The sequence below is a fragment of the Anomaloglossus baeobatrachus genome, chromosome 12 (genome assembly GCF_048569485.1).
Source record: "Anomaloglossus baeobatrachus isolate aAnoBae1 chromosome 12, aAnoBae1.hap1, whole genome shotgun sequence".
Classification (NCBI taxonomy): domain Eukaryota; kingdom Metazoa; phylum Chordata; class Amphibia; order Anura; family Aromobatidae; genus Anomaloglossus; species Anomaloglossus baeobatrachus.
The window spans coordinates 37,189,723-37,215,784 of NC_134364.1; the positions used below are offsets into that span (position 1 = coordinate 37,189,723).

The following is a 26,062-nucleotide window of genomic DNA, read 5'->3' on the forward strand; positions in this document are numbered from 1 at the left end:
AGGTGGGCAAATTTACTTGTGCCCAAATACCACGTCAAGGTGTAAATTTGGCCACCTTTATCTGCTAAGTAACTCATATTTGTCAAACTGCTATTTTAGATATTGTATGTCATGTTCAGTATTCATCAGTTCAGACTATGAGATTAGGAAGTGCCGGCAATTTTTCTAGTTTGTATTATGGAATCATGTCCTTTGTCTACACACTCATCCCAGTTATTTCAGGTTCTATTGTAGCCTATATAATAGTTCAGTTTGGACAAGAGTGGCATAGCAATTAGAGTAGCGCCCAAATAAGAGTTACACCTTGACGCGGTATCTAGGCACAAGTAAATCTGACCACCTTTATTTGCTTAGTAACTCATATATTTAAAAAAGAAATAAAAAAAATCATGTTTTCTTGGCAGTAATGCGTATTCATATTCCAATGTTCACCATCTACATACTGTACTTGTCTTTTCTCCTTCCCTTTACTTGAGCGCAACTGTTATTGTAGATATTGTATGTCATGTTCAGTATGCACCAGTTCAGACTATGCAATTAGGAAGTGCCGGCAATTTTTCTAGTTTGTAGTCAGTCCCAGGCCTCTTATAGTTATTAGCCAGGCCTCTTCTAGTTTTTAGGCCCAACAAAATATAATGAATGTGTCACACCACAAGAACAATGTCACGCTGGACCTACTAATCAGAAGAGGAGGGACGTCCACCGGACTCCAGCAACAAATCTTTTTACTCAACTCTGTCCATAATACATTGGTATTGTAGACATTTACCAAAACACTTGTGTAAAACAAGTCTTAAGTCACACTTGGATTTGAACTTATGAGTACGGTCTTCTTCCAATATTCATTGTGCGGATCTGCAAGCCGAAAATCCACAGTGTACAGTAGCAGTAAAATGTGTGAAATTTTACCAAACCTCATATATACTGCACCCAAAAAAATACAGCAGTGGAGATTGACTCTTGACGCAGTTAGGCTAGGTTCACATTTCCATTGTTTTGCATCAGTCACATGTGTTGCTTGACGCTTGTGACTGATGCGTTGTACAACGGATGACAAGAATAAGAATTCATTGTCGGACTCCGTTGTAAAACGTGAGAGAGAGAACGATCAGCTGATCGCTCTCATTAGCCGGCCGCCGGCTTTTGAGAGCAAACAGATGATCTCCCGGCGGCCGGCTAATGAGAGCGATCAGCTGATTGCTCTCATTAGCCGGCCGTTGGGTGATCCGCTGATCACTTACAGCAGCCGGGTGATCAGCTGATTGCTCACAGCAGCCGGCCGCCGGGTGATCAGCTCATTGCTTACAGCAGCCGGCCGCCGGGTGATCAGCTGATCGCTCACAGAAGCCGGCCACCGTGCGATCAGCTGATCGCTCACAGAAGTCGGCCGCCGGGTGATCAGCTGATCGTTCGGCCGTCGAGAGAGAGCATGTGCAGCGAAATCAAAAGGATTCCGCTGCTCAAAAAACACTACATGTTGCGTTCCTGGTGCCCGACGGTCAGTCATTCCAAGACTGATCAGTCGGGAGGAGGATGCAACGCAGCGTCATCAGTCACAATCCGCCGCTCATACAAGTCTATGGGAACAACTGAATCCGCCAAACAGATTCCGCTGTTTACTAGAGCCGCGGATTGTGACTGATACCAATTGACGGAAATGTGAATCTAGCCTAAGTTAATTTATGCAAATGATTTTTGCAACATGGATTTTACCCTTTGTAAGCATAGGATGTAATCAGTTCGACATATATATCGCAACCAGGAACAATTCCGAGTGCAGATTTTGTCATGGATTTTAATTTGGAATTGCAACAGAATATTTGTATGCATGAACATACCCCTTACAGGTGTGTACCGGTTACTTTGGGCTGAGGAAGCTGGTTTAACCCTTTATTAAACAGGACCTGCCAGCTTTGGGTTTTGTAGTGCATTCTCATTACTGTAATAAACCTAATATAGTGTTAAAATACAAAAGAACTAAACTCTATTTAAAAATAGCACTTTTTTATCTTGCCAAAGACTTCTCGTCAGTAAGATCAAGAAGGTGCGTACGTATCACCATAATCCTTGGCTATGCAGCATTAGATCTTTTTGGGGATTGTAAACTGGAGAACAAATATCCAACATCAGGTGCAAATCGCCTTTGTCTCAGAACTGTGCTTCTCGACAGTCTCTAATGCACCCTGTCCAAAAGCAATTGTCAGAGATATGTCAAATTAGTGACTGATTTAACATAACAGAGGAGCTCTGTCTCATTGTCTGTGTCACTTTGTGTGTCCACGTTGAGTCATTTACAGTATATCCAGCAGACCGATAGAGCGAGGTCATCTTTACAGGGAAACTGTCAGCTTAAAATGACTGTTCAAACCCAGCACAAGTGCTTGTACACCTTCCCACCAACTAGTCTTGCAGGTACCTCTTACAGATCTGGTTATACATGAACCAGAGAACAGCGGAGATAGATGGAGAGCAAGAAGGTTGGAAGGTGCACGGCACTGTCTAAAGCGTGCACTGAGCTCTAGTGCTTGGTTTGAACAGTTGCGCTGTTAAGATATTCTCTAATGGGTTTTTGTCCCTTTAATGTTACTTGACGGATGACTATTTGTTTTTTCATATTACCCAAATTTGCTTGCATTGGACTGTTGAGAATTTCAATATTAATCATCCATATTTTAGTAGATAGTAACCACCTTGTTGATATGGTGTACACATAGTAGTAAGCTTCATATACTGATTGTGCTGCTATGGCAAAATAATTGTACAATTATGTGGCCCTCCACGTATACTTATGTTTGTACAGTCACTCTGACATGTATTTCATATAATGACATAATCCTACAAATTCTTGATGATCATATATAGAACCAGTGTAGCAATAATATAGCTTTTATAAGTTCATACTTTCTTTTTCCCTTGCTATTTCAACTTATGTCGGTACTGTTTATTATTCAGTTTCTTAAATTTTTTGGATTTTTTTTTCTTGTTTGTGTGTGTTTTGAATTCTTTGCATGTGGTGTGCGTTTTGAACTCTGCAGATTGTGTTCTGAACTCTTTACCTTTTGTGTGTGTTTTGCACTCTTTGCATGTTGTGTGTTTTGAACTCTTTGCATGTTGTGTGTTTTGCACTCTTTGCCTGTTGTGTGTGTTTTGAACTCTTTGCATGGTGTGTGTGTGTTTTGAACTCTTTGCATGTTGTGTGTTTTGAACTCTTTGCATGTTGTGTGTTTGGAACTCTTTGCATGTTGTGTGCATTTTGAACTCTTTGCCTGTTGTGTGTGTTTTGAACTCTTTGCCTGTTGTGTGCGTTTTGAACTCTTTGCATGTTGTGCGTTTTGAACTCTTTGCATGGTGTTTGCATTTTGAACTCTGCACGTTGTGTGTTTGGAACTCTTTGCATTTTGAACTCTTTGCCTGTTGTGTGTGTTTTGAACTCTTTGCATGGTGTGTGTGTTTTGAACTCTTTGCATGTTGTGTGTTTGGAACTCTTTGCATGTTGTGTGCATTTTGAACTCTTTGCCTGTTGTGTGTGTTTTGAACTCTTTGCATGTTGTGCGTTTTGAACTCTTTGCATGTTGTGTGCGTTTTGAACTCTTTGCATGTTGTGCGTTTTGAACTCTTTGCATGGTGTTTGCATTTTGAACTCTGCACGTTGTGTGTGTTGTGAACTCTTTGCCTGTGGTGTTTATTTTAAACTCTGCACAATGTGTGCGTTTGGAACTCTTTGCATGTGGTGTGTGTGTTTTGAACTCTTTGCATCATTCTGTGATTGTAGATTTATTGTGGGCAGGCTAAATATGAGTGCGTGTATGTGTGTGTACATATATAAACACATGTATAATTGTAGCCATCCTTCTTACTACTGCCTGCATGTCTTACTCTTCTGAGTCTTCATCTACAAATTCCAAATCATTGACGTGTTCTGTCATTTAAATATTAGAAGTTTTACAACCTCAAATAACCTCTGTGACCTCTGTGAAAGGACAAAACTCCCTCCTACCATACACCCCAAAATAAAGCTTTGTATAAAGGGAGTACATAGCCACATAAATGAGATAAAAATATATTTCCCTGTAAAATTCCTTTGCATGTAATGAAATTGAAAGTGATGTTGAAAATTGACGGATGAGAAACTGGCATCTTCATCTTGAGTCTGCAAAATTTAAAGATCCTGTATACAAAAATAAATAGAATTTAGTCTCCTAAAGGAACAGTAATACAGTATATTGAGATAACCCCTCCTAATATACAAGGAAAAGAACAGGTAAGTAACAAAGCGTAACAGATCAACCACAGCTAAACCTTGTGTCCTGGTGCGAGGGAACGTGGCCTGTTCTCAATAGCTGATCCTGTAGGACATGGGTAGTATGTAAGGAAATGGGACGCAGACGTGGGTCATCCCATTAGACATCAGAGAGGTAATTGTTTAAACTGATTGCCAATATCAAACCACACTGGTATCCAGCCACAAGTGATTACATAGAAGTATATACAAAGGTTTACAAGCTTCAATAAGGTGACCACTATTCCTCCTCTCTCCATCCGAAGCTTGGTGCCAGTTGGCTTTCCCACATAGCGGTGCTACACTGAAGGCTTCGTCACTGTTCCTTGGCCTCTCCGGTTGCATTTTTTTTTCCAGTTTGCAGCGAGATTAAACTAAAACCATAGGACAGATATTGAACTACCACTGTGTCGTCAGTTTCCAGATAGCGATTGTTGAGATCGGTTTCAATGGCGGAGTATAAATAAGAAATAAATACAAAGCGACAAACAAGATAAGAGATTCAAATAAACGAGAAATAAGGAAATTGTTGCTGGTTGTAACCATATGGTATTTATACCATTGGTCAAAGTGTGATGTTGGTACCTGGGTGGCACAAAAAAAAAAGCTTAATTTTGCTATTGTAATTAAAAAGTGACCAGTATTTAACATGTATCCACTGTCCTGTTCCAGATATTATTGGCTAGAAATCGCTCTCTTTATTTTTTAAGCTTCTCGATCGGCTTCTCAGAAATTCAGAGTAGCGCTATTTGTCCTAATGCACGTCAACCGTTGATAAATGTCCGAAGGTCCTTTGGATTGTGAAATCATTCATCTCCAGCAGTTGTAGAGATGCAATGTGATTGGCTGGTATCCCTTCTGCGGTGGAGATCCTCCCCAAGGAGACTGCCGACAGGTGAAGGCGGCGGCTTCGTTGCAGGCTTGGCTTGGCTTCGATTAGAACCCTTTGATATAACAGTAGGCTTCCAGAGTAGCAAATAAGATGTAAAGTAGCCATAAGGTGACAAAGAGCAAAGTTGTTGCAAGTCTGCAGCCCCTTGGGCCACCCAGTTCCCCACCTATACTAGGCCGTCTCCTATACAGCAAGACGCTGATGCAGACAAATGCAAAGATGGTAAAGAGGGTTACTGAGAAAGCTAAGGTACCAGCTTGCACGTGGAATTCTTGTCCCTGGGAGGCCCAGTAGATGGCAGCCACAGACCACGCTATGCCGATACCCAGGAATACATTAACAGCGTTGCTCCCGGTCACGTTGCCAATTGAAGCATCTGCATACACATCCTGCGTAGCAGCCACTTTGCTTGCAAATGTATCTAAAATAGAAAATAAAACATCGATAAATAAACATACTGGGTTCTGTGATGTATCTAGCTACGTATTTAGCGTTTAGGTAATCATTCTACCAACGGTTTTATCTAAGAAGAAAAAGTGCATCCCGGCATACTCCGTCACCGCCGTGGAGGGAGTTGTAGTTTTGCAACAGAATGCAAATCCGGTCATTGACCTCCTGCGGCATTCACAAGACTATTTTCTGTAATATTAAAAGAATGCGTGACAAGTAATACACCTGCTATTCCGACATAAATACTCCACAGTGCATTTGCAGTGAGTTGTACCGTGCTGTGAATAGTCCGTGATTAGTCCCATTAAACCACATTCTTTTCGCTGAATGGAGACTAAATTGAATGCAGCTCAAGCAGGGGGTGCGGATAGACTGAATACCCCTATGTACAAGACTTATGCTGCAAACAAGGGATGAAACAACTCAAAGAATAACAATATTACTCATCATCACCTGGTAAATTCAACCACGCTGCTCGGGGGGGTTCTGACGGTCTTTGCTCTGTAGTGATTGGCTGCAGTGGTCAGATGTATAGCACATCATCACTGCAAGCCTAGGCCATAAAGACCAGGAAAGAACTCTAGAGTGGACGCAGATATACCAAGTAATTAGTATTTGGTTAATTGATCAGATTTTTACAAAAGACCTACAAAACCTACCAACATTTTCGTGTTATAAGACACACCGGATTACAAGACGCACCCCAAATTTCCAAATTTAGAGGGGAAAAAAATATGGGGTCCGTCTCACAATCTGGTGGTGTCTTTACGGAGGGGGGGCAGCAGCGGTGGTGGTGCAGGGTCGGAGAAGACAAGGGGCAGTGCTGGAGTATGGCAATGCTGCAGGTGGTGTAGAGGGGGATCCAGATTGCTAGCTTCTGATGGCGGTGCTGAAAGATGGGGCTGTGCTGCGGGCTCTGCAGGCGGTGAGGCAGGGTCTGCCATCCTGAATGTCGGCAGTGCGGGCTTCAAAGAAATGGTGCCCAGAGTCGGCGTGTGTGCAGAGTGAGCTATTGACTTAATTACAAGCCTAGATCTTATCTGTACACGTGACACCTCCGGGCGCCATTTTCCTTTTGGTCCGCTACTGGGAGATCAATGAGCTGGAGGCGGCGCGTGCGCAGATGAGACCTTGAGCTGAGAGCTCAATCTACACACTCGCTGACTCCAAAAGCCATTATTTGAAGTCCGCACCGCCGACATTCAGGAAGGCCACCACTGCATCACTGCCTGCAGAGCACGCAGTGCACCACAGCAGAGCCCACAGCGCACCATCCACAGTACAGCCCAGTGCACCGCACAGCCCGCAGCATCGCCCCTGCCTCCTGTGACCCCTCTCCAGAACCCCCCACTAAGCTATATTCAGCTTATAAGACAAATTTTTGGGAGGAAAAGTGTGTATTATAATCCGAGAAATATGGTATTTAAAGTGCTTTCCTCATTACATCCAGATACTGAGCCGTCGTTTTTGACAGCTTTGGGGGCTTTCTCTTAAAAACAGGATTCAGATGTGCAGCTGGTATCTGTGAAAGTCTGAGAAATACATATGCTTTGTAGCATTGCTATACAAGGTTTTTCACTCCTAGATGATGACCTTTTAGTAAATTGCATTAGACAGGTTTGAACAGTAGTAACATTGCCTCCTAATAGGATCTCACTTACCAGGCACCGATGTGCCAAAGGCCACAAATACCACAGCAGTTACAGAATCCTTCAAGCCAATGGTACAGCCAAAATGAGAAGCAAGGTCCCCGATGATGGCGGTGAGGATGCCAATGATGGCTATTGACACAACAAAGCACGCCCATCCATTCAAATATTCCGTAGGAGGGACGCAAGCAAAAAGCACTTTCCAGAATACGGTCAGAAAGTGCATAACGTAGTCAAAACAAGATGGTAGTCTCTCCTCTCCGGACTCGTCCTCATCTTCATCTCCAGCTACAATAATGACAAAATAAAAAAAACAACTTAGCAACATACAAAGCAAGATCAAATCCCCACATGGTAAAAGCTGGGAAAAATCTATAATGGAGCGTGCAGAGAAGAGCGACCAAGATTATTAGAGGAATGGGTGGGCTGCAATACCAAGACAGGTTATTAAACTTGGCGTTATTTAGTTTGGAAAAACGAAGGCTTAGGGGGGATCTAATCACAATGTATAAATATATGAGGGGACAGTACAGAGACCTTTCCAAAGATCTTTTTACACCTAGGCCTGCGACTGGAACAGGGGGCATCCGCTACGTCTTGAGGAAAGAAGGTTTAATCATAATCACAGACGAGGATTCTTTACTGTACGAGCAGTGAGACTATGGAGCTCTCTGCCGCATGATGTTGTAATGAGTGATTCACTACTAACATTTAAGCAGATCCTGGACGCCTTTCTTGAAAAATATAATATTACCAGTTATGTATATTAGATTTTATGACAGGGTATTGATCCAGGGAACTAGTCTGATTGCCGTATGTGGAGCCAGGAAGGAATTCTTTTCCCTATTGGAGCTTGTTTGACACATTGGGGGTTTTTTTGCCTTCCTCTGGATCAACATGTTAGGCTACGGGTTGAACTAGATGGACTTAGGGGTACTTTGCACGCTGCGACATCGCAAGCCGATGCTGCGATGCCGAGCGCGATAGTCCCCGCCCCCGTCGCAGCTGCGATATCCTTGTGATAGCTGCCGTAGCGAACATTATCGCTACGGCAGCTTCACATGGACTCGCCTTTCCTGGGACGTCGCTCTGGCCGGCGACCCGCCTCCTTATTAAGGGGGCGGGTCGTGCGGCGTCACAGCGACGTCACACGGCAGGCGGCCAATAGGGGCGGATATGAGCGGGATGTAAACATCCCGCCCACCTCCTTCCTTCCGCATATCCTACGGAAGCCGCGGTGACGCTGGTAGGAGATGTTCCTCGCTCCTGCGACTTCACACACAGCGATGTGTGCTGCCGCAGTAGCGAGGAACAACATCGGACCGTCGCGTAATTATGGATTACGCCGACGCTGCACCGATGATACGATTACGACGCTTTTGCGCTCGTTAATTGTATCATCGAACCTTTACACACTACGATGTCGCATGCGATGCCGGAAGTACGTCATTTTCAATTTGACCCCACCGACATCGCACCTGCGATGTCGTAGTGTGCAAAGCCCGCCTTAGAGTCTCCCTTCAACCTTAAAAACTATGCTACTATGAACTAAGAGGATTGAAACATGTAATGTAGTTTCATGACATTCTAAGGCGGGCTTTGCACACTACGACATCGCAGGTGCGATGTCGGTGGGGTCAAATTGAAAGTGACACACATCCGGCATCGCATGCGACATCGTAGTGTGTAAAGCCTAGATGATACGATTAACGAGTGCAAAATCGTCGTAATCGTATCATCGGTGCAGCGTCGGCGTAATCCATAATTACGTAACAGCAAACAACGGATGCACAGCTCAGATTGGATGAATAAGACAATGGTGCTGCGTACCCATGTGGTGAGTGCAATATTTGCCAATTTATGCACCCGACAAGGGATGTGTTTATCAATCCTGCTGATTCCAGTCCAAACACTCTGTTGACATATATTAACTGCAAAACCACTAATGTTATATATGCCATTATATGTCCATGCCAGAGAATCTGCGTGGGACAGACCACCCAGGAATTGCGGAGAAGAATACAAAAGCACATTTCCACCATCAACCTGGCAAAATTGGACCAAAAAAAAGGGAAAACTCTTACTTCCGTGGCCTCACATTTTCTCACACATCATAGAGGTTCGTGCCATAATTTACGGTTGGTGGGACTTCAGAGAATCATGAGTAATGGCAGGGGTGGATCACTGCTGAAACCTCTCCTGAGGGCTGAGGCAAGATGGATTTTTTCACTTAAGTCCCTTACACCATCAGGACTTAATGAAGAATTGTTGTACACTGGCTTCCTAGGCTAATTTCTGGCTCTTCTGACAAACTGAGTAACTTATCATCATTGTTTCTTCTTATCCTAGTACCCATTGTTGAAGAACCCTCCCTACGTGGGGACTAATGGGAGAGAGAAATGGATTGAAAGAAGGAAGTTATACACATAACAAGAAGCTCATTATATCTAGAAACCTTGTCCCTCAAAATCTTCAGACTTGGGACATGATTGCTCCGCTCTACTCCCCTTTCACATCCTATCAAGACATAACCTGGATGGATCCCTTTCTCCTCTTCTCCTCAGTGATGCACACTCTGTGATGTTTTATGCATTAGACACGTTGGTGTCATATTCTATAATGTTGGATTCTGAATGCTCTTCCTTCTTTATCCCTCCGTTGTTTGAGGGTTGATATGACTGTGACCCCATACCTGTAACGGTGATCGAAGTCATGAACATTAAATCTAGATCCCCCATTGGGCTCACACATATTCTAGCCTCTTGTAGCATAGTTCCACCGCTAAGATGGCATTGGAACCATTGATGGGGTGGTGTAGCGGTTGTCCTGTCTATTATGGTCCTTGTTCAAACCCGTGAATCATGGTATCTATGGATATCTTGGTGAATTACCTTCCACTCTTTACTGTTCCAACCACTGCAGGGATTGGTCTTGTATACCCTAGACCACCAAAATCATATGTTTCTGTATGAGATGAACATTTATTAGAGACCGTGAATTTTCTACGCTTCAATTATCCCCTATCTGAAGATCCCTGATAAATCCGCAGTTGTGGTACTAATATGTGTAGGGATTGGTCCTGTATGCCCTAGACCACCAAAATCATATGTTCCTGTATGAGATGAACATTAATTAGAGACCGTGAACTTTTTACGCTCCAATTATCCCCCATCTGAAGTTCCCGGATAAATCCGCAGTTGTGGTACTAATATATGTAGTGACACTGTTTTCTCTAAACGTACTTTTTCATTGACAATAATACATGTTTGGGAGGTCGGGACCCTCCATACCTGATGAGATTAATTATCTAGTGGATAAATCCACAATTATGTGGTACTATGTATCCATTATAGCACTACTGTCATGAAAACGTCTCTTATGGCATCGTAACCAGAGGATAAATCCACTGCTTTGTAATATTAAGTATATCATTATGGGACCATCACCATGATTGCGTATATATTCTTTTGGGTGTGAAAACTGTCATCACACTAGCCGGACCCAGTGCTAATTGTGAGGCCCTGAAATCTTACAGGACATTGTCTGTGCTAAAACGGACCCTGGCCAATCTGACCATGGTCTATGCAATCTTCAGGCACTTAGGTTCCTGTAGATATACAGTTAGGTCCAGAAATATTTGGACAGTGACACAATTTTCGCGAGTTGGGCTCTGCATGCCACCACATTGGATTTGAAATGAAACCTCTACAACAGAATTCAAGTGCAGATTGTAACGTTTAATTTGAAGGTTTGAACAAAAATATCTGATAGAAATTGTAGGAATTGTACACATTTCTTTACAAACACTCCACATTTTAGGAGGTCAAAAGTAATTGGACAAATAAACCAAACCCAAACAAAATATTTTTATTTTCAATATTTTGTTGCGAATCCTTTGGAGGCAATCACTGCCTTAAGTCTGGAACCCATGGACATCACCAAACGCTGGGTTTCCTCCTTCTTAATACTTTGCCAGGCCTTTACAGCCGCAGCCTTCAGGTCTTGCTTGTTTGTGGGTCTTTCCGTCTTAAGTCTGGATTTGAGCAAGTGAAATGCATGCTCAATTGGGTTAAGATCTGGTGATTGACTTGGCCATTGCAGAATGTTCCACTTTTTTGCACTCATGAACTCCTGGGTAGCTTTGGCTGTATGCTTGGGGTCATTGTCCATCTGTACTATGAAGCGCCGTCCGATCAACTTTGCGGCATTTGGCTGAATCTGGGCTGAAAGTATATCCCGGTACACTTCAGAATTCATCCGGCTACTCTTGTCTGCTGTTATGTCATCAATAAACACAAGTGACCCAGTGCCATTGAAAGCCATGCATGCCCATGCCATCACGTTGCCTCCACCATGTTTTACAGAGGATGTGGTGTGCCTTGGATCATGTGCCGTTCCCTTTCTTCTCCAAACTTTTTTCTTCCCATCATTCTGGTACAGGTTGATCTTTGTCTCATCTGTCCATAGAATACTTTTCCAGAACTGAGCTGGCTTCATGAGGTGTTTTTCAGCAAATTTAACTCTGGCCTGTCTATTTTTGGAACTGATGAATGGTTTGCATCTAGATGTGAACCCTTTGTATTTACTTTCATGGAGTCTTCTCTTTACTGTTGACTTAGAGACAGATACACCTACTTCACTGAGAGTGTTCTGGACTTCAGTTGATGTTGTGAACGGGTTCTTCTTCACCAAAGAAAGTATCATCCACCATTGATGTCATCCGTGGACGCCCAGGCCTTTTTGAGTTCCCAAGCTCACCAGTCAATTCCTTTTTTCTCAGAATGTACCCGACTGTTGATTTTGCTACTCCAAGCATGTCTGCTATCTCTCTGATGGATTTTTTCTTTTTTTTCAGCCTCAGGATGTTCTGCTTCACCTCAATTGAGAGTTCCTTAGACCGCATGTTGTCTGGTCACAGCAACAGCTTCCAAATGCAAAACCACACACCTGTAATCAACCCCAGACCTTTTAACTACTTCACTGATTACATGTTAACGAGGGAGACGCCTTCAGAGTTAATTGCAGCCCTTAGAGTCCCTTGTCCAATTACTTTTGGTCCCTTGAAAAAGAGGAGGCTATGCATTACAGAGCTATGATTCCTAAACCCTTTCTCCGATTTGGATGTGAAAACTCTCATATTGCAGCTGGGAGTGTGCACTTTCAGCCCATATTATATATATAATTGTATTTCTGAATATGTTTTTGTAAACAGCTAAAATAACAAAACTTGTGTCACTGTCCAAATATTTCTGGACCTAACTGTAGCCTTCTAATGCACCCCTTTAGGTAATTGTGGTGAGCATGCGCAGTGCTCTCAGCTATCTTTAGCCCCTAGCGTGACCTCACTTCCGGTCGTGGCGATAACTATGCCCTTGTAATTTTGGATTATTTCTCCACAGACGGGCATCTAGTATCCGTTCAGCCCATACAGCTCAAAACCGCGCTCCCCTGGCCATTATTGTGCCTAATAAATGATTATTCCACACTGTAAACGCCACTTCCGGTTTCCGGAGCTCTGCACATGACATCACATCCGGTCATGGCGGCGCCCACTCTCCGAGTGGAGTCTGATCACCAATGGTATGTGAATTGTTTAATCATATGTTTCTAATTATTTTATTCAGGTCTGTATATATATCTCTTCACCTGGTCCAGGCCACACCCTCCCCTGATGAAGCTGTCCGCAGCGATACGCGTGGGACCTGCCACTTTCCCCTGATACCACCATGACCTCCAACTCATGCTCCACAACTGGGTATAATACTTTGGCATAGCCAAACACCCCCCCCCCCCCCTTCCTCCCTCTTCCCCACTGAGCAGGTGGTGAGACTCCCTTATGGTATTGCTGGGTATTACTGTCTTAATCCCCACAGGGGCCTATTGACAGTCTCCACTGACTCTTTACACCCTTGACTATTGCCATTTGGGAGTGGATATTTTCCTTGACTATGACATGTGATTTCCAGGGAGGTATACTCATGCGCTTGTGGTCTAATACTCTTTACATGTGACTTCTGGGGTATGTGTGTGTTTTTACCATTATACAACTTACCTTGTGGGCTATCTCCACTTCATTGAGAGATTGTGGAGGTACAGATATCCATTACTTTTGTATATTGCACAATTATTCTGTTTTTCATGTGTGGTAACACATTTTTGTACTTGTACACAAGGGGAATGTGTTTTGCATCTGTGCGTTCTCTGCACATTTTAATTGTTTTTAATGTATATGGCGTGTGTTTGCCTTTTTGGACCCAATAAAAATTGTATTTATGTGAACTTATGGACCTTAGTCATTGTCACTATCACGAATGGTTACGCGTCCATTATGCATGAGCTTTCCCCCTCCTTTGATCCATAATTACGCTGACGCGACGGTACGATGTTGTTCCTCGCTCCTACGGCAGCACACATCGCTGTGTGTGAAGTCACAGGAGTGATGAACATCTCCTACCGGCGTCACCGCGGCTTCCGTAGGATATGCGGAAGGAAGGAGGTGGGCAGGATGTTTACATCCTGCTCATCTCCGCCGCTATTGGCCGCCTGCCGTGTGACGTCGCTATGATGCCGCACGACCCGCCCCCTTAGGAAGGAGGCGGGTCGCCGGCCAGAGCGACGATCGCAGGGCAGGTGAGTGCATGTGAAGCTGGCGTAGCGATAATTTTCGCTACGCCAGCTATCACACGATATCGTACCTGCGACGGGGGCGGGGACTATCACGTGCGACATCGCAGCATCGGCTTGCGATGTCGCAACGTGTAAAGCCCGCCTAAGAATACAAACTCCTGTAAAAAAAAGCTGTTTTTTTTTCATGAATTTATGGAAAAGATAACACTTGCAAAAATAGAGCAATCTTCTATACTAGTGCACCCCAGCAAAGGAAAGACTGGCATTTTGCTAGGGTGTTGTAATTTTCATATGCGAGGTTTGTGAGCAAGTGAACATGTTAAAGCATACCTGAGCAAAGTGCGTCTCACGAGAGACATCCAGCCACCAGCTAGTACAGTCCGGTGGACCAAGACAGTCAAAGAGTTGAAAAAACTGAGTTATTCTGGGTAAGACTGGGTGTAGCAACCTCCTCTAGTCAAATTCATGACAAGTGGTGGCATTAGCTATGCTACAAATTGTATGCCAGCAGGGACTGGAGTAAGTTTTGTGGTGAAGCGCACACAGTGATGCACACCACTTGTCTAACGCTCCTACTGTATGAAGAGGAGTATACCTTCAGCACACATTCTCATCAAGACCAGGGTGAAGATCAACAATCTTGATGAACTGGGGCTAATGTGACCAAGAAGGTGACAGATGGAGTTTTGCATTAGATGACATGGCCCCACAATCGCTCAATGCCAACTCAATTGTTTGGGATGAGTTGGACATCATAGTGAAAGCAAAGCAACCGACGTGCTCAGCACCTTTACAACTGTTGGAAAGACATTACAGGTGATTGCCTGATGAAGCTGCTTTAGCGTATGAAGGTGTGAAGTGTGAAGGTTTAGATTTCCCTGGGACCTGCTAAGCAAAGTGGTTTGCGCAAAGTCTGTCCATGTAAGCTCTATTAAGAGCCGCCACACTTTCAAGAACCAGATGCCATTATAATCTTAATATTGTATAGTGTCATTACTTAGTAGGATACCTAGTCAATCATGCTCCAAACATATTACTAGACCATACCTCTAATGTAAAAGAAAGCACTCACCAGTTTGCAGAGAAATCAGATGTTACCTTTATTCAGGCATTGGGGGAGGGTGTAGGGATGACATTCATAGAGACTACGGCTGTTTCGCACTGATTGCCGATGCTTCTACCGGTAGAAGCATCGGCAATCAGTGCAAAACGGCCGTAGTCTCTGTGCATGTCCTCCCTACACCCTCCCCCAATGTCTGAATAAAGGTAACATCTGATTTCTCTGAAAACTGGTGAGTGCTTTCTTTTTTCTCAAATATTGGATTTTTAATGATTCTATAACTTTGAAATGCACCCCGTTTAGCAGACCCAAGCTCAGGCTTCACACTAAATGTTCACACAGGTGATACATAATAGTGGTTTAACAATTTACCCGTTGAGTGGCGGTTTGAATTACAATCTTCATCTTATAATAACAAAAAATAGTGCCCAGTGTTCCTCCTCTATTTTTTGGATTGCTCTAATGTAAAAGATTGCACCTTCTCCAATGCCTTCCATCATGAGCCACTCCTTACTTCATGTATATTTAATAAAATTAATTTTGTATTTCACGAAGTACTTGTTTTGCTCTTTTCTTTACCAGTGGCCCGCCCTCCGTACTATCTTGCTAAATTGTGGATTGGTCGCACTGGGACTTTTTTGGTTTGGTTGCTTAAATTTAGACCTTCCCTATAAGGGAAGTTGTAGGTTTATATTGCATAGTACGGTAAGTAGTTGCATAAAATAAGAATCAGATGAAGATGTAGTATTTCAAGATGATAAAGATGGCTGAGGACACTCACAATCCCAAAATATCGGAGTTACTTGGGAACCAAGAGCAAATCAATTATAATGTGAATTTAAATGATCACTTTTTTACCCGGAGAATCCAAAGAGGTGAATATTATATGGTTTACTGAGATAGTTTCTAAATATGTGGATTCTTCGGATTCTGAAAAATTAGTTTCTGAATGTACACTTATTGATGATCTAGCATTACTGTATTGTCTGGCATACAACATTTGATATACCATAGTAGTCTAAGGGCAGGGTTCTCTCCCCTTCTGCACCAGTCTGTCATGTCAGTTTGTTTACTATGTTATGTATGTAATTAATATATGTTATTGAACTAATGGAGCTTTTACATTTTTTTTCATGTTTTATGATCTTTGATTTTTATTTTTTTTTACCATTTCCAAATTTCTCTGTAATTTATTTTTTAATGTAGCAAATTTAGAATGCGCAGAAAGAATTTAGTTTGTTCAATTTCCTTTTCAAAAGTATGATTTATTTTAGCAAAAAAAAAAAAAAATCATAATCCATTTTTTGATACATAAACTTTCAGTGAGAAGTTGTACCCGATCCTTCATAAATAGTCATAATACAATTTTGGTAAAATTAATATACGTATATCAAGGTAAACCAGTCCTTGTTTAACTGCTTGTGGGCCGCCTGTAAGGCGGGCTTTACACGCTGCGACATCACTAGCAATTGCTAGCGATGTCGAGTGCGATAGCACCCGCCCCCCGTCGCACATGCGATATGTGGTGATAGCTGCCGTAGCGAACATTATCGCTATGGAAGCTTCACACGCACTTACCTGGCCGGTGACGTCGCTGTGACTGCCGAACAATATCTCCTAAAGGGGGGGGGTGCGTTCGGCGTCACCGCAACGTCACTAAGCGGCCGACCAATAGAAGCGGAGGGGCGGAGATGAGCGGAACGTAACATCCCGCCCACCTCCTTCCTTCCGTATTGCCGGTGGATGCAGGTAAGGAGACGTTTGTCGTTCCTGCGGTGTCACACATGTGTGCTGCTGCAGTTACGACAAACAGCATCGTACCGGCAGCAGTAACGACATTAATGGAATGGAGCGACGTGTCACCGATCAACTATTTTTGACATTTTTGCGATCGGTGATCGTCGCTCCTAGGGTTTACATGCTGCGATGTCGGTACCGGCGCCGGATGTGTGTCACTAACGACGTGACCCCGACGATATATCGTTACCGATGTCGCAACGTGTAAAGCCCGCCTAAATTTTAAACCGTGCGGCAGTCTGGATATTACTCTGCAGTGATACTCTAAAACTTCACTGCACAGTACAACAGCTGTGGGAGTGAAGAGCTGGCTGTCAGACACAGCCAGACTCCCTTTAGTGAAGGCAGAGAGAGTTTATTACCATCTCAGCCTTCACAATCACTATAATGAATGAGATCATCGGGTGCCACGAGGAAGTGAGAGCTGTTGGGTTCTAACAGACCCAGATCAGTTGCTGGAAAAATGCTTGGATGGTCACAAATGGCTTGCACAACCCAGGTACGGTAAACTTTGGGACATAGGTTTAAGAAACTCTTCTCACAGAAGATATGTACCATAGTGGAGATTTAGGACACATCTCATCAGGGTGAAGCTTTGATCTCTCACATCTACATATAGTTTATATAACATGGACAGATATTGCTCATATTAAGAATCTGCTCTTTATTTAGTTTTATTAAAAAGATCACTTCAAACAAATCTGAGGGTAAAAGATTTTCATGAATAGCAAAGCACGTAGATTTTTTTTTTAAGTTCAAACACATTAAAAAAACAGATTAGTTAAAATTGCATGTTCTCCATTGAATTTCAATTACCGTACTTTCAATAGTTTTGCACATAACTATTTGAAGAACTAAGGCCAGGTAATCCTAATTTTACAGTTCTGATTGCTAAGTAAGGCTGCTAATTAAAATATTGTCTTCGTCTACTTGTTCTGAGTAGGATGAGATAGTCATGCAGCTGCCCTCGGCTTGTAGATTATTTTAGTACACCGACAATTTAGCTTGTATGGCACTCGGTGTGGCCGCTCAGCAGCAGTTGCCAGGAGTAGCTGGGCACTAATAGACTATGTAGCTCTTGGGAATTCACACATTCAGTACTGCAATGTACAATTACACCTTATAAAGAGACTAATCTTTTGTATTTCATGGAAATTACTGCTTTAAAGTATTTAAATTTTTTTTTCAATTTGCAAAAAAAGGAAACCAAGTTCAGATAAGGATATCTATAGCAGATAATATACTTTCAAATTGGGTCTTCAAAGTGAAATTACCGGAGACTATGTATTGATGGCATGGTGGCGCTATGGCTAGCAAGAGGCATGGTCAGTAGTGTAACTAGAGTTCGATGGGCCCCAGTGCAAAGTTTGGGTCTTTCCCTTCCTCCTGCATATTGGTCAGATGGGCCACTGTAACATTCTACATCCTATAAAGACACACGAGTTGTCCCCACCCCTCCCTGTTCATTATGAAGTAATGTCCCCCATCCTGTACTAATGTCCCCCATCCTGAGACACACTGGTAAATGTCCCTCATCTTGGTAAATATGTCCCCCATCCTGGTATATATGTCTGCCATCCTGGTATATACGTGTCCCATCTTATCTATGTCTCCTATACTGGTATATATATCTCCCATCCTGGTATATATGTCTTTTTTCCTGGTATATGATTCCCATCCTGATATATAGGTCTCCTATCTTGGTAAATATGTTTCCTATCCTAGTTTATATGTCCCCTATCCTGGTATATATGTCGTCATCCTGGGTCCATCCTGGTATATACAGTCATATGAAAAAGTTTGGGCACCCCTATTAATGTTAACCTTTCTTTATAACAATTTGGGTTTTTGCAACAGCTATTTCAGTTTCATATAGCTAATAACTGATGGACCGAGTAATATTTCTGGATTGAAATGAGGTTTATTGTACTAACAGAAAATGTGCAATCCGCATTTAAACAAAATTTGACCAGTGCAAAAGTATGGGCACCCTTATCAATTTCTTGATTTGAACACACCTAACTACTTTTTACGGACTTACTAAAGCACTAAATTGGTTTTGTAACCTCATTGAGCTTTGAACTTCATAGGCAGGTGTATCCAATCATGAGAAAAGGTATTTAAGGTGGCCACTTGCAAGTTGTTCTCCTATTTGAATCTCCTATGAAGAGTGGCATTATGGGCTCCTCAAAACAACTCTCAAATGATCTGAAAACAAAGATTATTCAATATAGTTGTTCAGGGGAAGGAGACAAAAAGTTGTCTCAGAGATTTAAACTGTCAGTTTCCACTGTGAGGAACATAGTAAGGAAATGGAATAACACAGGTACTGTTCTTGTTAAACCCAGAAGTGGCAGGCCAAGAAAAATATCAGAAAGGCAGAGTAGATAAATAGTGAGAACAGTCAAAGGCAATCCACTGACCACCTCCAAAGACCTGCAGCTTCATCTTGCTGCAGATGGTGTCAATGTGCAACGGTCAACAATACAGCGCACGTTGCACAAGGAGAAGCTGTATGGGAGAGTGATGCGAAAGAAGCCGTTTCTGCAAGCACGCCACAAACAGAGTCGCCTGAGGTATGCAAAAGCACATTTGGACAAGCCAGTTACATTTTGGAAGAAGGTCCTGTGGACTGATGAAACAAAGATTGAGTTGTTTGGTCATACAAAAAGGCAATATGCATGGAGGCAAAAAAACACGGCATTCCAAGAAAAGCACTTGCTACCCACAGTAAAATTTGGTGGAGGTTCCATCATGCTTTGGGGCTGTGTGGCCAATGCCGGCACCGGGAATCTTGTTAAAGTTGAGGGTCGCATGGATTCAACTCAGTATCAGCAGATTCTTGACAATAATGTGCAAGAATCAGTGACGAAGTTGAAGTTACGCAGGGGATGGATATTTCAGCAAGACAATGATCCAAAACACTGCTCCAAATCTACTCAGGCATTCATGCAGAGGACCAATTACAATGTTCTGGAATGGCCATCCCAGTCCCCAGACCTGAATATCATTGAACATCTGTGGGATGATGTGAAGCGGGCGGTCCATGCTCGGCGACCATCAAACTTAACTGAACTGGAATTGTTTTGTAAACACGAATGGTCAAATATACCTTATCCAGGATCCAGGAACTCCTTAAAAGCTACAGGAAGCGACTAGAGGCTGTTATTATTGCAAAAGGAGGATCTACAAAATATTAATGTCACTTTTATGTTGAGGTGCCCATACTTTTGCACCGGTCAAATTTTGTTTAAATGCGGATTGCACATTTTCTGTTAGTACAATAAACCTCATTTCAATCCAGAAATATTACTCAGTCCATCAGTTATTAGATATATGAAACTGAAATAGCTGCTGCAAAAACCCAAATTGTGATAAATAAAAAAGGTTAACATTAATAGGGGTGCCCAAACTTTTTCATATGACTGTATGTTGCCATCCTGGTATGTATGTCCCCATCCTGGTATGTACTGTATATTCCCATCCTTGAGCCATCCTGGTAGACATGTCCCATCCTGGGCCCCTTCCTTGTATGTATGTTCTAATCCTGTCCCATCCTGATATGTGTCCCCATCCTGGGCCCATCTTGGTATATAAGTCCCCATCCTGGGTCCATCCTGGTGTGTACATCTCCTTCCTGGTATATATGTCCCCATCCTGGGCACATCCTGGTATATATGTCTCCATTTAAGCCCCATCCTGGTATATATGTCCTCATCCTGGGTGCGTTCCTGGTATATACAGTCCCCGTTCTGTCTGTAACGTCTAAATAAAAATCGCAACTCCCTCCGCTACCATGTTGCGCAGTATCCTCGGTAGCCAGCATCCAGTGGCTGGCAGCTGACATGAGTGCGCTCCATGGTATTTGATGTCCCTGTCTTGCGCCAGTCAAAGTACCACCGACGTCTGCTTCTATTACAGCACAAGGACCCAACAAGTCTCTGTACTGCAATGCACTTCAGCAGGATGTGCACCCTCAGATGCACATCCAGCTGAAGCACGCACTGGGGGCCCAGCTACGACCTTTGCGACCGCAATCGTTACACCCCTGGCCATGGTACAATGCCTCCAAAGGGACAATATGGTATTTTTCATGGAGTATTGTGAACTTGTGGGGATTCCTTAGCTACACGTTCTATGATCACGGCAGAGCCTTATACATAGACGTTTCACAGTTGGATCTGACTGTACCAAGGTTCTTTTTGCAAGTGTATAATCTCATCATGTTCATATGTACACTCAAACTTGTCCCTAGTGGGTATGTGGGTATGTACTACATATAAATTGTTAGCCAAATTGAGGAGAGGGTGAGATGATTTACAAAAACCTGAAATTAGTATACCTGTACATATAATGTATGAATTGCACAGTATCCTAGTTCTTAACATTGTTGCCTTGTACAAATCGGATCCTGGATCTCAATCTGATAGGGCAAAATGGCATAAAATATGTACACTGACGAGCAAAACGGTGTATATACAGAGCTTTTGTGTATAATGTCACTGGTGATCACTGTATTACCTGTCCGTATACAGAGTTCATGTATATACCGTAATGTCACTAGTGAGGTTATTAGTGTTATTTCTATTCCAGCTTTTAATAATGATCAGTCGCTAGTCAATATGTGGTGGTATTATGTGGTCTGGTCATGGTGTAGTGCAATTTTTCCTTGTATATGGTACTATTCAGTCACTATCTGATGGTAATATGTAGTCTTGTCATGGAATGGCGGTATTTCTCCTCAGTCACTATGTGGTCTAGTCATGGTGTGGTGGTACTTGTTCCTTGTATGTGCTATTATTTGGTCACTATATGGTGGTTAAAATGTGGTCTGGTCATGGTGGGCGATATATCATTTGGCCTATGGTTACTGAGACCAGAAATTAGGTGGCACAACTTTTATATTTTTTTGCCCACATACACCTATGAGGGCTTGTTTTCTTTCAGGATGAGTTGTACTTTTGAATGACACCATTTATTTTCCACATAGTGTGCTGGAAAACGGGGAAAAAATTCCAATTGTGGAGAAACTTTGAAAAAAATACCATTCATTCTGACATGTTTTTAGGGAATTTGTTTTTACCATATATACTTTGTGGTAACCAATGACTCACATTATGCTTCTCCTCATCAGTATGATTACAGCTATACCAAACATGTCCAGTTTTTTATTATTTTAGTGGTGAAAAAAAAAAATCAAACTTTTGCAAAACAAATTTGGGTGGGTTGTGTCGCCATTTTCCAACACTCGTAATGTTTAATTTTTCAATAAGTGAAGTTATGTGATGGCTTATGTTTTGCAGGCTGTGACGTTGTTTTTATTGATACCATTTTTGGATAGATAAGATGTTTTGATCAGTTGTTACACATTTTTTTGTGGTATTGCAGAAACCAAAAAAAACAGTATTTACTGATCGTGTTAACTATTTTTATATTTTCATATATTAGATTTTTCTGAATTAGGTGATACCACATGTATTACAAAATGATAGATGCGTTACCAGGTTGCCTGAATTGTGAGGTTGTTGTAAACCAACCATGAATAGTATGAATGACAGGTCACAAGATACCCTACTATAAAGGCCTTTTCACCCTAAAATGGCAAAACAATTTCACTGAGTAGCACAGCACAAAAGTACAAGGTTGAGACAGATATTGATACACAGGTCATCATCCAAACCTTTATTAGGTGGGTCATGCATCCGTCAAAAAAACCACACTGACTGGGTACACTATGCTGCAAACCCCTTGCACCTCCACTTCGTATTCCAATGCACGTTTCGCAGCAAGCTTTCCCAGGGAGTTTTTTTTTTTCCATACCTTCTATGCCCTACCTTTTGATGGCAAGAAGTAAAATACAGATGGAAAGGAAACAACACTATGGGACCTGACAACACAGGGTTTGTTTGCGGTCTGTTACCATGGAGACACAGTTCTTCATAAGATTTGTAGACACAAAATAACACAATTATTTTTTATCAAGACTAACTGCAAAGTTCCTTCATTTTTTATTTTGAATGCAAAACAAATATTTGGAAAACATGAAGAAGACTTAATATATCTACGGAGGTTTAGGAAAATACATTGTTTATAGAAGAGTGATTTGGGTAAGAGCTTGCTGTTAATGTAATACCGCTTACCTGCGCTAACAGTAATTGCTTCCATGAACTGATCCCTCCAGGAATGCGTTCCTACCACCAGGGCGAGGTTCGTCTTCTTAATAAGCTTGTCCACAGTACTCTATCAGCAAAGTGATAAAGAAAGCAACGGGTTAATAAAAGATTAAGGCAAAATTTTAACTCTATTTAAAGGGATAAAACTACTATATTGAATGCTATAAAGTGTTCAGTTTGGGAAATGTTACTATATTTTGCCTACATTTTCATGCGGTGCAGTTAATCCTCATTTTACTGTTTATTGTATAAATGCACTCACTTTGAACTCATAAGACTCTTCAATGATGACTTCAAGTTTTGGGTGCTCCCCTAGAATGGGTTTTCCCATCTCGGCGATTCGTTTGGCTTCTTCTTCCTCCACTGACAGTTTCCTTTCTGCCAGTTCAACAGCTGCGAAACAGAAATGTAACGCACTTAGACATCAACCTTTTTATTTAGCTACAACCTATTACAGAACAGTTCACTTTAGAGAGATGGTGCAAACTGATTTGCAGGACCGGCCCAGCAGTCACATCCCTGATCTGTGGCCGCTTGACGAGAGCCCTGCAAATTGCCTCTTACCTGCAGGCGTCACTCTTTTGATTTGCCGGCCCGGTGCGACATCATCGTTGCGGCATGATGCACATTTAATATTGTGCCAAACCAGCTAATCAAAAGAAGAGCCATGAACGCAGGCAGGTATGTGGAGGTATGAAGGACTCCCATCTAGAAGCCACAGATTACTGACATGGCTGCTACACCAGGTCCTATAAATCAATTTGTACTATCTATACATTTGTCCCATCACAGCATATAACCCACCAGCATCTTCCTTTAGAGATGCTAAGGGAGGCCCACAAGTGAGGGACACAGTAACCTGAGGAGTGCTCCAGACCCTCAACAATACTATATTGTGACATAATGGAATATCGCAAATAATTGTGGACGGTAGAACTTCATGTTTCTATTCTGAATCAGCTGTCATCTGTTTTATAAAGGAGAAATAATACTATTTCTGGCCATTAAAAGACTTGTATCCTGCATTTTCACTAGTTTACCCCTGCTGTAGACTATCTCTAAGTTTCAGTTGTCATTGAGCTTGTGGGAGGAGACCGCTGCTATGATATCTGCCATACACCGTATACACAGACGTCAATGTCTCTGGCTCTCCAGGCTCTAGGTAGCACATGTTCAGAAGCATGGAATACCCAGTAATGAGCAGTATAGCTGTGAATCCAGCATTGGGATGAGATAAAACACTTAAAGGGAACCTGTCAAGTGAAAAAATTCTATTAACCTTCAGATATGAGGCTAATCTGCAGGTTAGTAGCATTCTATACCTGCCCAGTGCCTGCACATTAAACCTCGCTGCCAGGAGGAAATTAACTTTAATTCTCCCGGCAGCGTTCCAGCTTCAGTCATTGGGGCGGCACAGACGTAGATTTAGTCACTGCTCAGTGTATTGAGAGCGGCAGCCGTAACCGCTCCCACATTGACTGACAGCTTCCTCTAAAGCCAACGTCTCACTAAGCAACATCGCTAGCAACATCGCTGCTGAGTCACGTTTTTTGTGACGCAACAGCGATCTTGCTAGCGATGTCGCTGTGTGTGACATCCAACAATGACCTGGCCCCTGCTGTGAGGTCGCCGGTTGTTGCTGAATGTCCTGGACCATTTTTTAGTTGTTGCTCTCCTGCTGTGAAGCACACATCGCTGTGTGTGACAGCGACAGAGCAACAACTGAATGTGCAGGGAGCATGGAGCCTGCTTCTGCAGATGCTGGTAACCAAGGTAAATATCGGTTAACCAATAAGCCCTTTGCTTGGTTACCCGATATTTACCTTGGTTACTAGTGTACGCCGCTCTCAGGCTGCCAGTGCCGGTTCCCTACACCCTGCACGCGTAGCCAGAGTACACATTGGGTAAATAATCAAAGCGGTTATTAACTCGATGTGTACTCTGGCTAGGAGTACAGGGAGCCAGCGCTAAGCGGTGTGCGCTGGTAACCAAGGTAAATATCGGGTAACCAAGCGCTTGGTTACCCGATATTTACCTTAGTTACCAAGCGGAGCATCGCTTCCACGCGTTGCTGCTGGCTGGGGGCTGGTCACTGGTTGCTGGTGAGATCTGCCTGTTTGACAGCTCACCAGCAACCCGTGTAGCGACGCTCCAGCGATCCCTGCCAGGTCAAGTCGCTGGTGGGATCGCTGGAGCGTCGCTTAGTGTGACGGTACCTTTATGCTGAGCAAACTGTCAGTGAATGGGGGTGAGAACAGCTGCCACTCTCCATACACAAAGCAGTGACTGAACCCGCGTCGGTGCCGCCCTGATGACTGAAGCCTGAAAGCTGCCGGGAAGATTAAAGTTAATTTCCTCCTGACGACAGAGTTTAATGTGTAGGCACCGGGCAGGTTCAGAATGCTATTAGCCTGCAGATTAACCCAATATTTGCATGTTAATATTATTTTTCTAAGTGACAGGTTCCCTTTAATCATATCTACTTGGCTGATATTTTCAGAGTACTGTAGACTTTACTTGTGCAAATCTGCAAGTAAAACATGCATTTGGTTCTGTTTGTATTTACCCAAAGATTATAGGCAAACCTAACCTTATCCCAATTCAGACGTTCTGCTGCTCTACTTATTTTCAATTCTTAGTTCTGATTATTTTCTACGCACATTTCTTAATTATCATTCGAAGTACAATCCTTTAAATGTTCTTGTACTCACACGATCATAGTCGGAATAATTTAGGCATATGGTTAATTTATTACTGAATGCTATATTTCAGATAAACTGAGAAAAGCATCGACCTCTATGTTCCCAAACCTGCTGAATAAACCATTTTTTTTATGAACCTTATGCAATGGTATTTTGCTTCAGTAGTGGAAATTATGCTTGTGGCACCAGTTCAAAACAATCACCATCTGTACTTTAAAATTTTTTATGAAAAACACCCCATTAACTGTATATAACACTATATAGAGCAATCACTGGAGAAGAACATCATGGTCAGAAGAATAGAAGGAACAAGGCGAAGAGGAAGACCAGCAACCTGATGGCATGATACTATCAAGATAACAGCCTAGAAGACCCTGGTGGACCTATCTAGGCGGCACAAGATCAATATTCTTACAGAGCGATCATCCATCAA

The 26,062-nt window shown here is 42.6% G+C and overlaps 1 protein-coding gene across 9 annotated transcripts in view; it reads right to left on the bottom strand.

Moving 5' to 3' along the window:
* Positions 1-1,204: 1,204 nt before the first annotated feature.
* SLC8A3 (solute carrier family 8 member A3) overlaps positions 1,205-26,062 on the bottom strand; it is a 489,560-nt gene continuing 464,702 nt past the window's right edge. For all 9 annotated transcript variants that reach the window (XM_075329953.1, XM_075329948.1, XM_075329951.1 and 6 more), the window contains 4 exons: positions 23,190-23,320; positions 22,895-22,994; positions 7,283-7,558; positions 1,205-5,592 (listed from right to left, as the gene is read on the bottom strand). In XM_075329953.1, coding sequence (XP_075186068.1) covers positions 5,216-5,592; positions 7,283-7,558; positions 22,895-22,994; positions 23,190-23,320 — 884 coding nt within the window. In that variant the 3' untranslated portion in view covers positions 1,205-5,215. The remainder of the gene's footprint in view (positions 5,593-7,282; positions 7,559-22,894; positions 22,995-23,189; positions 23,321-26,062) is intronic.